The sequence below is a fragment of the Microcaecilia unicolor genome, chromosome 11, assembly GCF_901765095.1.
Source record: "Microcaecilia unicolor chromosome 11, aMicUni1.1, whole genome shotgun sequence".
Taxonomy (NCBI): domain Eukaryota; kingdom Metazoa; phylum Chordata; class Amphibia; order Gymnophiona; family Siphonopidae; genus Microcaecilia; species Microcaecilia unicolor.
Window position 1 is genome coordinate 53,923,222 of NC_044041.1, and position 15,464 is coordinate 53,938,685.

The following is a 15,464-nucleotide window of genomic DNA, read 5'->3' on the forward strand; positions in this document are numbered from 1 at the left end:
ATTTGGAATGTAATTGGTACTTGTAGTTATATGAGGCTTCCGTCTTTCCCATCTTGGTATCTTGCTCGCTAGATGGCTTGCCTGGTTAACATTGGAAAACTTGTCAGGTATGAAAGCTGGAGGGAAGTCTTTCTGAGTGTCTGCCTTATTGTCACTGAACCCATAATGCTGTCTTAGACCACCTGAGGGCCGTAGTGCATTAAAATCTACTGGCCTTTCGGCTTGTTGGCAATTTCTGAACTTGCTCCATTCCAAATGATAGTTTTCAACTTGTGCTAAACATCACTGTACAGTAAATTCTATGACATAATTTGTATTCTAGCCTTCACAGAACAGCAGTCTCAGCCGTAGACATTCTGCTTATAACAGCTGTTTGTCTGGAATGGGCTACAGTCTCTGCCATAGAGTTAAGAGAGTGTTCCATTTTGAAGCTGTAACAAAATGAGAGCATAAGTTAATTTCAAAGCTTGCATAGGAAAGTCATTTAGGCAAAGATACACAAAATGAGCATGTATGTGATTGTTTATCCCTTACTGAAGAAAACTCATTAGGTCATGTTTCTTCCCCCCTCCCCCCCGGTAGAATCTTCCTGTGTTACTGCTTTTTCCAGTCTGACATTATAGCCACTTGCTTAGAACAAGAGGCTTGGGAGCTGCTAACAGACACTTTTGCCTTCCTGCCTTTTCATATAGAGTGGTTTTCAGCAGATTTTTTTTTCCTGCTGCAGGTTCAGGGGATTCTTCTCCTCCTCTGGAGCGAGAGGAACAGATCCGACTCCAGGCGAGGCGCCGTCTGGAAGAACAGCTCAAGCAGTACAGAGTGAAGCGTCACCAGGAGAGGGTGAGTCTCCAGGAGCCAGTATGAGAGGTTTGGTTAAAGTGCCTGAGTCATGAAGACTAACCTGAAGAGTCCAAGATCTTTCATTCTTGAAAGAGTGACTGTGTTATTGCCACTGAACCCATGATGCTACCTCAGACCATCAGAGGGCTCATTTTGTACAACAGAGTTTTCAAACTAATTCAGAACAAAATGTATTTAAATGTTTGAATATGAGTCTTTGAACCTTGACTTACTTGAATGATGCCACAGCCTGTAAACATCTGACCTCTGGAGACTGGCACTAGTACCTAGCACAGGGAGTCCCCACTGAGCTGTGACAAGTACAGCCCTTAGCCCACATCCTCCATCTTCCCCTGAGTGAGCTGATCTCACCTCCCCTTTTCTCATTCTAAAGTGAACTGTGCTTTCTTCCGGATACAGTAGTTTTGAAAGGAAATGTGGTGCTTTGGATTCTTACTAAAGCTTTTCATCTTCCCTAGCAGTTTCTAACATAATACAGTATGAGACAGGATGGTTTTTCCATTATTGAGAGAAGTGGCAGTGTTGTGAGGCAGATGCACACCCTGTTCTGGTCTCTAGTCTGCTGCTCCAGGGTTTTTGCTTTATCACAGAGGTGACTGACAGGTGAATTCAGACACTGGTGTCTGAATAACAATGGGACATACAAAGGCTGGCTAAAAGAGCTAAGTCAATCAAGTAAATGCTACTGGCACAAGTTGTTTTGCTTGTTGTTGTTTTGGCTTGGCTTGGCAGTCTCCTGCTCTTTGGCCTTCCAGCTCAGCTGGAGCTAGGGCTGGGATCTGGTGCCATGAACTGTATTCACAGCTAGTGGGGAATGTTGTTCCCTCTTTATCCCCTCTCAACTTACTTTTAGTTCAGTTATGGCAGTGACGGTCTTCAGTCAGAAGAACCATGTATTTGGAATTCAGCCACCAGGTGTTGCCCTTAAGCAATGATTTGTACACCCTCCCACCCCCTCCCACGGGCTTATGAATACTATCGCAGCAGTACCCCCAGCTGACCCAGGAGTGGAATCACTGATCCAGCAAATAAATTGAAAACCACCTGTTGGTGCACAGCACTTAGCATATGAGCAGAGGGCAAAAGGATTTTAACTGTGAACCAAACACCTGAGAGGGCACTGGAGATTTAGTCTCAAAGGACGCTTTTCTTTATCTAACTCTAGCCTTCTAGTGATACTAGAGTTGTCTCCTGCTCTCAGGGAAAAAGTAGTTATATTTAATGGAATCTGTTATTTTAGATATAAGATTATATCAAATCTTTTGTAAGTTCATTTCTTCTTTCTTTTCAGTCCAGTCAGTCTACACCCAAGATTCGTCCGACAAGTACGTTAGACCCAGAACTTATGTTAAATCCAGAAATATTGCCTAGAGCCAGTACAGTCGCCATGACAAAGGAATACTCTTTCCTGCGGACCAGTGTCCCCCGGGGTCCTAAATTGGGCAGCCTGGGGCTTCCCATATCCTCCAAAGAAAAGAAAAGCTCCAAGTCTTCAAAGTCCAGCAAGATCCGGTCCCTTGCAGATTATAGAACGGAGGATTTAGAACCTGGAAACAGCAGCAGGAATTTCCTGGGATCGCCCATAGGATCATTGAAACCCAACCAAGGTAGTTTCACATCTGTGGTTTCAGAGATCAGCTTTACCTCAGAAACAGATGAACGACTGGAGAACTCATCCCTCACAGGGGACAACAGTTCCGAGATTGATGGAAGTGAAGCAGGAACAAGGCAAGATGGGAATGAAAGTGACAGCTCCACCTATAGCAGTGCATCTACTGGTATGGGTGTCTACTATGGCACTGGGTCAGCTGCAGACATCAAACAGGGAGGTTCATACACTGTGAACGGGCAGGAGATTACTCAAGAGGCTATGGGACACTTTCCCTCCATCAGTGAGGTGCTGCAGGCTGCAGCTGCTGAGTGTCATGGCCAGGACCCTGAGCAGGAAGCTAATGGGGAGGTGATGAGCCGAAGAGGCAGCATTTCCAGCAGGTAAGGAAATACAGGATTTCTGTCACAGAAGGGAATGGAGTTGATTGGGCAGGAGACATAGTCATTCTGTTGAGCTGGAATGATGGGATTTCATCATTTTAAGGGGCTGATTCTAGCAAACATGATGCCAGGCATAAAGTAAGTTTCCTTTTAAGATGAGAGGAAGTTGAAGGAAGCCCTTGAGAGAGGGGGAGGGAGGGAGAAGTGAGGAGGGTTCTGGGCTGAAAGGGGTGGGAAGAGAGGGAATACGGTTTTCATGTGGTGTGAGGGGTTATAAGAAAGCAGACACCTCAAGACTTATGCTGAAGGCTGTAAAAAGACATGAGGGGCAGAGTTTAAGAGGATAAATGGAAAAATGTAAATAATTTCATTTGACAGTTATTGATGGAATAGTTGTAAGTTGAATAGAATCACCAGTAAAGAGATTTCAGTTTAAGTAAGATGTGATGAAGTTGAAAACATTAGAGAAGTATATGTACAAAGAAACAGAATCTAGCCACAAGAACATTATTCATTGGAATAATGAAGGATTTGACTCCAGGTATCTGAAAATGGGCTAACCCACCTTCTTCTACCGTGTGGTCATGGGCCCGAGCCCTCAGATGATAGCTTCTATGGAATTCTCTCAGTTTTGCATGTCAGGCCTTAGAGAAAAAAAGTGTACAAGACCCATTTTTTTACAAGGCTAAGAGCTCTTGGACCTCTGAGTTTAGCTGGGCCACTCTTTATCCTTGGAGGACTTCTTAAAGGCAGTAGAGGTAGTGTTTTGTCTTTTATGTAATTTAATTTAAGATAAATTAGTGACAATTTATCTTAAATTAAGTAAAAGATAAGGTAGTGTTTTGTCTTTAAGATAAAATCCACTGTTTTATGCTAACCCCCTCGTTTACTAAGCGGCGTTGTTACCGCCCCCCCCCCCCCTTCCTGGTTTCTCCTTGAGGCCAACTACTTTCGTCCATTCTTTACACACAAAACCCTATCCTCTATTTCCTCAAAACCTGATTCAGCCATTTCCACTCTTCCCTCTCTGTCAAGTTTACCCTGTTGTCTCTATCAGACACTCTAGTGCCCTTATGAAGTCTTTTTTTTGTGTGTGTGTGTGACTTCACATGCATGTTGCAAGTATCCACATATGGTGACCGAAAACAGTTTATATCTAGTGTTAACAATGGTCTTTTATGGACACTCAGATAAGTTATCCCACTGTGCTCTGCTTGCTTCATAATGAAGCAGGAGATGTTTGCCAAAGTTAACTATTCATTTCTGTTTTTCCAGTGTGTCCATGGAAAGCTCAATCGCAGGAACTCAGGATGAGCTCCTGCAGGTCTTAAAGGAAAAGATGAGACTTGAGGGACAGTTGGAGACGTTGTCATCAGAAGCCTGGTCAGGTATAGCACGACATTCTTGTTTTAATAAGAGGTAGAATGCCTTTTCATGCCATTAACCTACAGTTATTGCCTTGGTGTGAGTACATCTAAGCAACAGACTGGCAAGCTAATTTTTTATACTGTCTGTTTATAGATTTGATTAAGTATTTTTCTCCTTCTTTTGGCACCATATTATAGTCAGACAGGGTCCAGACTAGTGGAGCTGGTATTGCAGGCAACCACAGCAGAGGCTTTCTGTCACTCCAAACACTATGAATCTTAGGAGACTAGAACTTGATTTGTTTGCTTTCTACCAAGGTCCTTACCTGATGGCTTCCAACCTGATTGAGGAATCATGGAAAACTAGAGCGATAATGTCCTTTTAATATGAAATTTTGTATGTTCTATTGATTTCCAAGGCCCTGAAGGAAAAGACTGAGCTTCAAGCCCAACTGGCAGCATTAAACACCAGGCTGCAGGCCCAGGTGGAGCACACCCAAAGCAGCCAGCAAAAGCAAGATCTGCTCAACTCAGAAGTGGCTACGTTAAAGCAGTCATGCTGGGACTTAGAGCGCGCGATGGCCGACCTGCAAACAAACTTGGAAGCCAAGAATGCTAGCTTGTCTTCACTAAACAATGACCTCCAGATGGCAGAAGAACAATACCAAAGACTGATGGGAAAAGTAGAAGATATGCAGAAGATGATAGTCAGTAAGGATAATGCAGGTGAGTGAACTCATGTTCTGTCGTCTTTCTGGTCTTCTCATCCTGTCTGGTGTGCAGGACTTCTAAGCTTATGTTGTTGGTTTTAAATCCTGCACAGCATGAAAGTGATGGTAGATCTTTAATGTCTTCCTGAAGGGTTGGAGGTGGTTTTGGATTGGGGAGAAGAGGGGGAGGGGAGGGGTGGTTTACTGTTTCTTATTGAATTACATTGTATTTGTTTTCTGTTAAATTTGTGAATATAAAATCTGATAAAAGATGTTTTAAAGTAAATCCTGCACAGCAAATACTGATCTCTAGGTATAGAAAAAAGGGAGTCAAACTGAACTAAATTACTGCCAAGGCTTGGTGACACCCTAAATTTTTTAAAAGTCTTTAGATGTGCTGGTTTGCTCCTCATTTAAAGTACACACTATAAGCTAGCTGGTATTTGTAACCAATGATATTGCCCTTGTTTTGTTTTTGTTTGGGGAGAGGAGAGTAGAAGTTTGTACCAGCACTTTCTTCCTTATTCTTTGGTCTTTCAGTTCAATTAGAACTAGTTTTTATTGAAATGCAGCACCAAGAACTTTCTCTTGTCAGTACTTATGGATCTTTTCCTCCCAATTCAGCCGAGCAGTTGTCCTTGACCAGGTATCACAAACAGGGACGTCCTCCAGAATCTGGTAACATTTGGCCACTAGGTGTCACTGTCATACAATGGCTGAGACTTCCTTGCCCAGGGAGCAGAAGCCAGATCCTGGAATTGAACCCAGATCTTCTGCATGGCAGCCTATTACCCTTATTCTTAGCCTCTTTAAACTTAAGTATCTAGTTCCATTCAGAACCAGGATCTGAACTTTTTTCAGCATTTGAGATGTATATATTTGTGTGTTTCAAGAACAAAAGCTGGACTGGAATTTTGTGAAGGGATTTGTTTCCAAGATTCAGTTGGTAGTTTAAAAAAAAAAAATTGTTAGTGATTCTAAAGTATCTTTTTGTTACATTCTCCCCTGTCTTTTGCGCAGTTCTTGATTTACGGCAGCAAGTATCCCTCTTACAGAACCAGCTGCAGCAGATTCAGCTGGACCGAACTACTCTGACCAACAAGCTGAAAGCATCACAAACAGAGATCACGTCCCTGCAGCAAGTTCGGCAGTGGTACCAAGAGCAGCTAGTATTGGCACAAGAGGCTCGAGTCCGATTGCAGAGCGATATGGCCAACATACAGGTATAATTTGTTATCTTCTTATGGACATGACTCCTTGTCTCTGCTGTACCTGGTATCTGTCAAGATATTTCACAGTGTCTGATGAAAATTCATTAACGTCGTGGGAGGTATTAATATATCTTTTGTTTTTCTTTTGGAATTTATTGCTTGTCCTACTAGGCCAATCTTTTCTCCTGTAGGTTTGGGATGACTTACTGAAAGGACTAGGTTTTATTCTGTTCTACTGAATACTAGAGAAGATATACTTTCAGGGTCAAGACTTGAGTTTGTAGCATGAAGGACACAGATCAAAATCCAGTATCCTGTTCAAAATGAATTGAATTGGTGTGAAAGTTGATTACCATGTTTGGGCAGATTTCTAAAGTTGTGCTTAGACTTAAAAAAAAAAAAAAAAGCCTCATCCAGAAAAAGGAGGCCAGATTGAGCCAGTCTGGGTTTTACTTCCGTTGCTTTCAATTGATATTGATACAGTCCAGGTTTTGCTTCCATGTGTCCTCCTTTTCTGGAGCCATATGGTAACCCTAATCCAGTTACAACCTGATTTGCACAGAGATGAAACTGGCTTTTGTGTGTGTGACTGTTTCTGTCTTGCTTATGATGTAGCTCCCAAATTTCAGTTCATATGCTTTGCTATCATTTTTTTCACACTATAAGGGCAACTCTATAACTGCACCTGTTCAGGTATGCCTACCTTGCAGGTCTCACATTTATGTGCAAAAGGTACAGTTAGGCGTGCTCATTAACACCTGCCGTTGACCTGGAATAAGTGGGTGTACCTAAGTTTACAAAAAAGGAAGGAAAAGTCTTCCACAGAGTCAATGGGCAAACCAAACTGAAAAAGTGGAAGTCGCCAAAACTAAATGTTTAAGGCTGTGACTAAAAGTCTAAAGACTAAAAATAATGATGTCCATCAAACTTATTCATCCATAATTGGTTAAACCTCAATCCAGCTACAGGAGTAAGACCTGTAGCTGGATTGGGGTTTAACCAATTATGGATGAATAAATTTGATGGACATCATTACTTTTAGCTTTTAGACTTTTATTCACAGTCTTGAACATTTCATTTTGCTGACTTCCAGTTTTTTGTTTTGTGCCTAACTTTAGGCATGCCATTGTGGGTTTATGCCCGTATTCTGTAATAGAATCTGGGAGCCCAGATGCCATTATAGAGTAGGTGTTCCCTGTTCAGTGTCGGGGCACTTAACGGGGTGCTCAGTTATAAAATTGCCCCCTTTGAGAGTGGTGTTTAGCTAGGAGTGACTGAGCAAATTTAATTAGACTGGATTGGTGTTTTGCTAGGAGTGACTGAGCAAATTTAATTAGACTGGATATCCAGTCTGTAGTAAGTGGACAGCGTTGCCTGGTTAATGTTAGACCTGCTATTTGACAAAACAAAACAACAGCAAAGGTGACAAAAACGGTGTCCAAATGTTGATCGTGTACAGGTGTAATACTTTATTATGTTGCGGGAACAACTCAACACAAATTCGTGTTTCTGCTAAAAAGCCTTCATCAGGAGTCTGATCTCACAATGTCACTGAGAACATACACCTTCTTTGAAGGTATGATCAATTCAGCAGAAAGAAATACTATGATTAAAGCACTTCTCACAAAACGATCCTGCGTACTCTGGTATCAAACAAAGCGCAGTGTGCTTTAATCATAGTATTTCTTTCTGCATATGCTTCAGCAGCATATCTCCTTCCTACTATTTCACAGCACTTTCCCTGATAATAAAGGTTCTATTATCCTAACACCAATACCAAAAAACAATTCAATCACCATAACTGATTTAACAAACTACAGACCAGTAGCCTACATTCCTTTGATGATAAAGGCGATGGAAGGAATAGCAGCACAAACTATGGACTACCTTTCACATTTCTCCTTACTACACAAATCACAATCGGGTTTCAGACCATGCTATAGCACCGAGACTGTCCTTACTACCCTAGTATCAAATCTCAGAAAAGAAATTAACATAGGGTCTAAGATCTTAATAATGCAGTTCAATATATCTAGCGCATTCGATGTAGTAGATCATAATATCCTACTAAACATATTGGACAACTTTGCCATATGTGACACAGTCCACAAATGGTTTCAAGGATTCCTGAAATCAAGATCTTACAAAGTGAAAATGAAAGGAACCTTATCCTCTTCTTGGTTAACGGACTACGGCGTTCCTCAGGGCTCTCCACTGTCACTCATTCTGTTTAATGTAATGATGTCACCACTAGGGAAGCTCAGCAGGGTTGGGCCTACTTGGATGGGAGACTGCCTGGGAATACAGGTGCGGTAGGTTTTCAATTTTTTTTTTCTGCACCTTTATAAGGGAGTTTCTAGGTTTAGTGCTGTTGGCTCCACAGTTCTGTGGGAATGTTACATATTGTTATTTTCTGGGGCTAGTGCTCTGGTCTCCATGGTAACCAGGGAACCTCAGTGCTACCATGGTGGGGGCATTATCTCCAGGTGCAGTATATTCAGCAAAATATTTTTTTTTTCTGGAAGATGGCTGGCTTTCAACCTGAAGGTCGCTGGTTTGTGCATCATATCAGAAGCTGTGTTCCTTGGCTTCTTTTCATATGGGGCATATTTTACTTTACTCTCCCATATTACTTGCCTTCACAAGCAGTTCTTTGCATAGCTGGGATAGCTATCACTACGTTACAGTGCCAAAGGTTAGCTGTGGTGGTTTCCCACAGCAGCTCTGCTCTTCTAGTATTGCACTCTGAAACTATTGCATACCAGCTCCAGCTTCCACTGTATCAGCAGCACCTCTAGCTAGCTGTATCTTGCAGTATCTCTAAGGCTTTTATTGCACTTTTGCACTTTTTTGTTGTATTGGACAGGTAGCTATATTGCAGAGCTACTTCAATTTAGCATTCTTCCCTGCACATCTCCTCTAGGAAGCATTTCTGCTTTTTCCTCTTTGACCCCTCATCTATGGTTTCTCTGGTTGGCTGTTCCGGGCTTTGCCTTTCCATGCATCTTTTCCTAGATTTTTTTTTTTTTTTGTTACATTTGTACCCCGCGCTTTCCCACTCATGGCAGGCTCAATGCGGCTACATGGGGCAATGGAGGGTTAAGTGACTTGCCCAGAGTCACAAGGAGCTGCCTGTGCCGGGAATCGAACTCAGTTCCTCAGGACCAAAGTCCACCACCCTAACCACTAGACCACTCCTCCACTCCATGTTGTGGCATTCTCCACAACAGGGGCGTAGCCAGACAGCAGATTTTGGGTGGGCCTAGGCAAGAGGTGGGTGGGCATCAAATGTTCTCTCCCCTACCTCCACATCAAAAATATATCTCAGCTGGTGGGAAAATGCTTCTCTCCAGTCTCCATCTTAGTAGTCTGCAGCAGGCATGCACTGAAAACTGAACATGCGAAGGTGCCAGTATTGTGGAGAGCAGCATTTTCATTACCATGTGCTACTGTTGGGTGGGCACTGGCCCACCCAGGCCCACCTGTGGCTACGCCACTGCTCCACAAGGACGGCATCAGAGTGAACCCTACTCTACACGAGTACCGAGAATCAATCTGCCCAGGCCTTCTCGCTGTTTGAATCCTTGGGCTGGGTGGTCACTCTTCAAATGAGCCACCTCATCCCGTCCCAGACTGCTCTGGTACGATTTTTTTTCTTGACCAGGGACTGGAGGATCTTGCTTCAGACTCTGGTGCACAGTTTGGCAGTAGGTTCCTGTTTTAGGCTCTGTGGAGGCCACTTTTTAAGTAGTGCTGTGGGCTGTGCTCACATGCAACATCTACAGCTCTCGGTTCTCGGCAGGTGGTCTCCTGTGTCCTAGGATTGTCAGCAGCGTCTTCTGTGGCTGATCTCAGCACTGCTGCACATGAACTGGTGGCTCTGCAATTCCTCCGTGTGGAAGGGATTCCTTGGTATCTTCGCAGTGGATGGTGGTGGTCACGGATGCAAGTCTCTCGGGCTAGAGAGTCCTTTGCTGCCTCCTGCCTCCGGGAATGTGGATGGCATGGGAGATGGGGTGGCCGATCTCCCGCTTGGACCTGCTTTTGGTGCTGCTAGTCTTCTAGCCTTTCAGAACACGTAGCGGGCCAGGCGGTGCTTGTGCCATCGGAGAACATGACTGCAGTGGCTTCTTCAATAGGGTGGGACTCAATCGGGCTCTAGCCACCAGGGTATGTCACTCCCTCATGGAGTGGGCAGAGGGGGCCCTAGCCACCAGGGTATGTCACCCCCTCATGGAGTGGGCAGAGGACCTCGCGTTCTGTTTAGCAGTTGCCCACTTCGGGGCATTGCCTATGGTGAGCTCTCTTTTTCTGCCATCTTCTGGTCTCAGTGGAATGGTTATTCCGCACCAGTGCTTCTTCAGTTTGGCCTCAAATAGAGAGCTCTGTTTCTCCACGGCCCACTTCGGGGGCATTTCCTATGGTGAGCTTTCGTTTTCTGCTGTCTTATGGTCTCGGTGGAATGGTTATTCCAAACCAGTGCTTCTCCAGTTTGGCCTCAAGTAGAGAGCTCTGTAGGTAGATCTGATAGTGTCCTGGCTGGACGCCGAGATGCCGCCTTTCTTCTGTCGGAGAGAGAGCGATTCGGCAGGGCTGGTTGTTCAGCTTAGAGAATGACACGGGGACAAAGTTTGTCTCCGTCCCCACCCTGCCCTGCAGGTTCTGCCACGTCCCCGTGGGCTCTGTCCTCATCGGCAGAAGCCTCGAACACTTATGATTTTATATTTAAATCTTATCAAAATATAAAAAGGAACAATATGCTGTGCAACTGTTGTGTATAAATTACAAATAGAGAACAATAATAACAATGAGCAGCTATAATAACCCTCCTTCCCACCACCACCCTCTACCCTTCCAACCCCAACAATAGGTGATTTCTACTACACCAAGGAATCCTAATTCACACTGTTAAAATGTCCAGGGGTATAAAATACAACCCATTCTATATGCCCTAGAGGGGAAAAATATGCCCTATAAAGCACTGTTATGTTTTTTTAAATATGTGGATAAATAAGAAATCATGAACAATCTCAGGATTCAATCTAGCTCTCCTGTCTTCCACAGTCCTTCCTGGAATAGAAGTTGTCTTCTTAGAAAATGTGCTGGTAGCAGGATGTACAGGATCTCCCATGCAAATTTTGCTAGTTGTGGCCAGTATGTTTGCTTGTTTTTCCAAAAAATCAAATATCTTTGTAGGCATCACTTAAACATAAATAACAGTTCAGTAACAGGCTTCAAAGTAGAAAATGACACGGGGACAAACCCTGTCCCCATCCCTGTGGTTACTGTGATTCCCCGTCCCCGTGTCATTCTCTAGTTCAGCTGCCTCTATAGCTGGAGGACATTCTTCTATAGTGTGTCCTCCGTGGCCACTCTGTGGCCAAGTTCTTTTCGGTTCGCTTGCCACCGGGGTCGAGTCATTCTGGTAGCGCTGGAGTGGCCACGGCGCCCTTGGTATGTGGATCTGGTGTGGCTCCTGGTGGTGCCTCTGTTTCGGATTCTGCTCGAGTCTGGCTGTTCCTTCAAGGTTCGTTACAGAGTGGAGGATCCCTCTTGCTTTGATCTTATGGCCTGGTTTTTTGAGAGGTCGATTCTGAGGAACAGATTTCTTTAGACACTGATTACCGCTCTATTGTGAGCTTGTATGCGGTCCACTTCAACCACGTATTCTCGGGTGTAGAGGATTTTTGAGGCATAGTTGAGGCTCATGCTTGGTTTCCATTGTGGGCGTCTGTTCCTCAGTGATTGATTTCTTTCTGCAGTATGGGTTGCAGAAGGGCCTGGCCTCTAATTTGCTTCGGGTGCAGGCGGCAGTAGCCTGCTTCTGGGAGAGAATGTTGGGCTCTTCTCTGGCTTTGCATCCAGATGTGTTGCATTTTTTGCAGAGTACTTTGCTCCTTCACTGCTTCGACCTTGTTCGTCCTGAAGCCTGATTCTTGTTCTCCGAGCCTAGTTTAGGGCTCCTTGTCTACCAAGCATTGCTTCGGACTCCTTTTGATCCTTTGCGGAAGGCTTCGCTTAGGAACTTCGCGGTGTGCTTACTTGCCAATTCTTCGGCATGCAGAGTGTCTGAATTTTTAGCGCTGCCAGACTGAACTGCTTTTTTGCAATTTGCTGAGTCTGGAGTGACCTTGCAATATCGTTCCTCCTCTTCTTATCGATGGTGGTACGGCTTTCTTCTCTATCAGCCTCTTTCTTCCCTCTTTTCGGGAGGTGGATTTTAACATGGAGTACTCGGTGCTTCGTCTTCTGGATGTTCGGAGGGTTCTCTTCCGGCATTCGCAGATGACGCGTGTTTTTCAGCGTTTGGATCTTTCTCTTTGTCCTTCTCACTAGTTCTTGCTGTGGGACGGCGGCTTCTGATCCGACTTTTTCTTGTTGGATTGCAGATACTTTGTTTCCATGGATTTTTTGGAAGGTTTTGTCTCGCCAGTGGCATTACAGGCTCTTTCCATGAGGTTGCTGCCTACCTCTTGGGCGGAATGGGTGTGCTTTTGTTGTTCAGATACTGCCTTTGCAGAGGCAGTTCTGTCTGGGGGAGCAGTGACTTCCCACCTTAATTAGGGATTGCTTTGGTACATCCCACCAGTTCCTGGATTCATCTGCTGCATACGCTAAGAAAGGTAAAATTATGCCTTACCTGCTGATAATTTTCTTTCCTTTAGTAGCAGCAAATGAATCTAGGATCCCACCCTCTTTCAGCCGTGATTGTTTTGCCTGTCTGTTCTTGTCCTGGTCTTTAGTTTCAAAAAAACAAAACAAAAACAAACCCAAAGAAAAATATAGAGAGAACAGAAACCACTGAAGAGGAGTCCATTGCAGTGGTGGTTTCTCTAAGTTGGACTGAGGAGTTTTTGTTGTGTTTGGTGAGGAAGGCTTCCTGGTTTCTTGTCTGATTCTGCTTGGTGATGAGACATATACTGAAGTGAAGGAGGAGCTGACCATCTGGTATCATTGCCTTCAGCTTTGTAATCTCTATCGTCTCCTGCTGGTAGATGATCACAACCAATGGTGTGCTGGAGCCGGTTGTTAAATTTTTTACCATCTTGCGAGCCGATTGTTCTTCAGGGCGAGCCGGCTCTCCTCCCTCCCTCCCCCGAGCTACAGGGTCCCAGTGTGAGTGTACATACTTGAAGAAGGCAACCACCCTGGTTGTCCAGTGGATTCTTTGGGGCAGGCAGGAAAGATCCCCAGTCTTGCCTGCCCGCTGCCGGTTCTGACCCTCCCTCGCTGCCGGATCGCTCTTTAAAAATGGCCGCTGAGACTTCCAGCGGTGGCCTCGCAAGACTTCTGCTGAAGTCTTGGAGGCTGCACTTGTAAGTCTCGGCGGCCAGTTTGAAGAGCGAAGCAGTAGCGCCGCGGGAGAGTCAGCGCTGGCAGTGGGCAGGAAAGACTGGGGATCTTTCCTGTCTGCCCCGAAGAATCCACTGGACAACCTGGGTGGCTGGAGGGGGGGCAGGGGAAAGGAGAATCGCTGGGTATGGGTGGCTGGAGGGGGGGGGCAGGGGAGAGGAGAATTGCTGGGTATGGGTGGCTGGAGGGGGGGGCAGGGGAGAGGAGAATCACTGGGTATGGGTGGCTGGAGGGGGGGCAGGGGAGAGGAGAATCGCTGGGTATGGGTGGCTGGAGGGGGAGCAGGGGAGAGGAGAATTGCTGGGTATGGGTGGCTGGAGGGGGGCCAGGGGAGAGAAGAGAATCGCTGGGTATGGGTGGCTGGAGGGGGGGGGGGTCAAGGGAGAGGGAGGGCTGCTGGACATGGATGGAGGGGAGGGAAGAGTGAGAAATGAGATGAGGGAAAAGGAGGAGAGGACAAAAACTGCACATGGATGAAGAAAATAGGCAGAAGCTGGATCCACTGGACAGTCAAGTCTGCGGAGGACCCAGCTTTTACTTACGGATATAGAGCAAGAAATGAAGAAGAAAGGCAGAAAGTAAAGAAATAAATGGAAAGGAAGCCCTGGAAACGGAGTTAAGAGGACAGATAGCAGCAGAATCAGATACTGGGCCAGCATGATCAGAAAAACAAAGTCACCAGACAACAAAGGTAGAAAAAATCATTTTATTTTCATTATAGTGTTTGGAATATGTCCACTTTGAGAATCAGGTGCTCAGCATTAAAAGTTTGTATTTATTTACTTATTTATTTATGGCATTTTATCCCACATTAAACATGAATTAGATTGGAACCTGGGATCATTTAATATTTTTTTTCCTGGAGTAATGCATTCCCCCCCCCCCCCCCCCCCCCCAGGCTCTCTCCCGACTATAGCCAGCTCTGCAATTTGGGGGTTGGGGGGGCGCCGAGGTGGACGGGGGAAAGAGCATGTTGAAACATTTACCAGCACACCACTGGTCACAACCCACCAGTTCCTGGATTCAACTGCTGCTACTAAAAAGAAAATTATCAGTAGGTAAGGCATAATTTTACCATCTCAAACTACTAATTATTACTTCAATTGGTTATTATTCTATTTGCCATTAAACTTCTCTTTGCTTCATGTACAATTTCTCATTCATAATAGATTTTTTAAATGTTAAACATCCATAACTATCCCAGTATGTTTATGATACTGTATTTGTAAAATTGGATTCTTACAACAAATTACTTGTGCATTATTCTTTGTTATGTATCCTATACTGTTTATTGTAAGCCACATTGAACTCAAATTTGTTTGGGATAACATGGGATATAAATCACAAATAAAATCATATCTTCAGTGAAGGTGTGTGAACATGTTCTCAGTGACATCGTTTGATTATGAGATGAAGTTGTGAGATCAGATCCCGATGAAGGCTTTTTTAGCTGAAACACAAATTCATGTTGAGTCATTCCCTCAACATAATAAAGTATTACACATGCACACGAACAAGTTTGACTGACTGGCCAGCACAGAATATTGGTGCTATCCAGCCAAACGTTTGACTGGCCAGCACAGAATATTGGTGCTATCCAGCCAAAGTGAATGGTACCCCCATTTTTTTGGCTGGATAAAATTTGCCCAGACAACAAAATGTATCCACTGAATAGGTTATTGGGAATATGCAGTCAACTTTAGAAGTTAGATGGACCTTTATGTGACTATACTGAATCACTGTAAAGAGAGAGAGGTTCCAGAATTTTGCCACAGCAATTAATATGTTACAAGAAATGATTTATTTTGGGGAAAATAGCTCTAGAGCAACTCGCCACTGTTTATAATTTAAGAGCAGGTGCTGTATTTATAAGTTTTAGGATATTAATTTCTCCACCAATCACCAAAGGTGATAATTGCAATAAATTAAATAGATTAAGTATATATAAAAGATACCATATACTCAGAACA

General features: G+C 44.3%; 1 protein-coding gene across 1 annotated transcript in view; it reads left to right on the forward strand.

The window, feature by feature from the left end:
• The window catches only part of GOLGA3 (golgin A3), a 94,112-nt gene that overhangs the window by 27,785 nt on the left and 50,863 nt on the right, over positions 1–15,464 (forward strand). Inside the window, exons 4-8 of the mRNA XM_030220167.1 lie at positions 728–840; positions 2,153–2,853; positions 4,129–4,233; positions 4,633–4,946; positions 5,951–6,153. Coding sequence (XP_030076027.1) covers positions 728–840; positions 2,153–2,853; positions 4,129–4,233; positions 4,633–4,946; positions 5,951–6,153 — 1,436 coding nt within the window. The remainder of the gene's footprint in view (positions 1–727; positions 841–2,152; positions 2,854–4,128; positions 4,234–4,632; positions 4,947–5,950; positions 6,154–15,464) is intronic.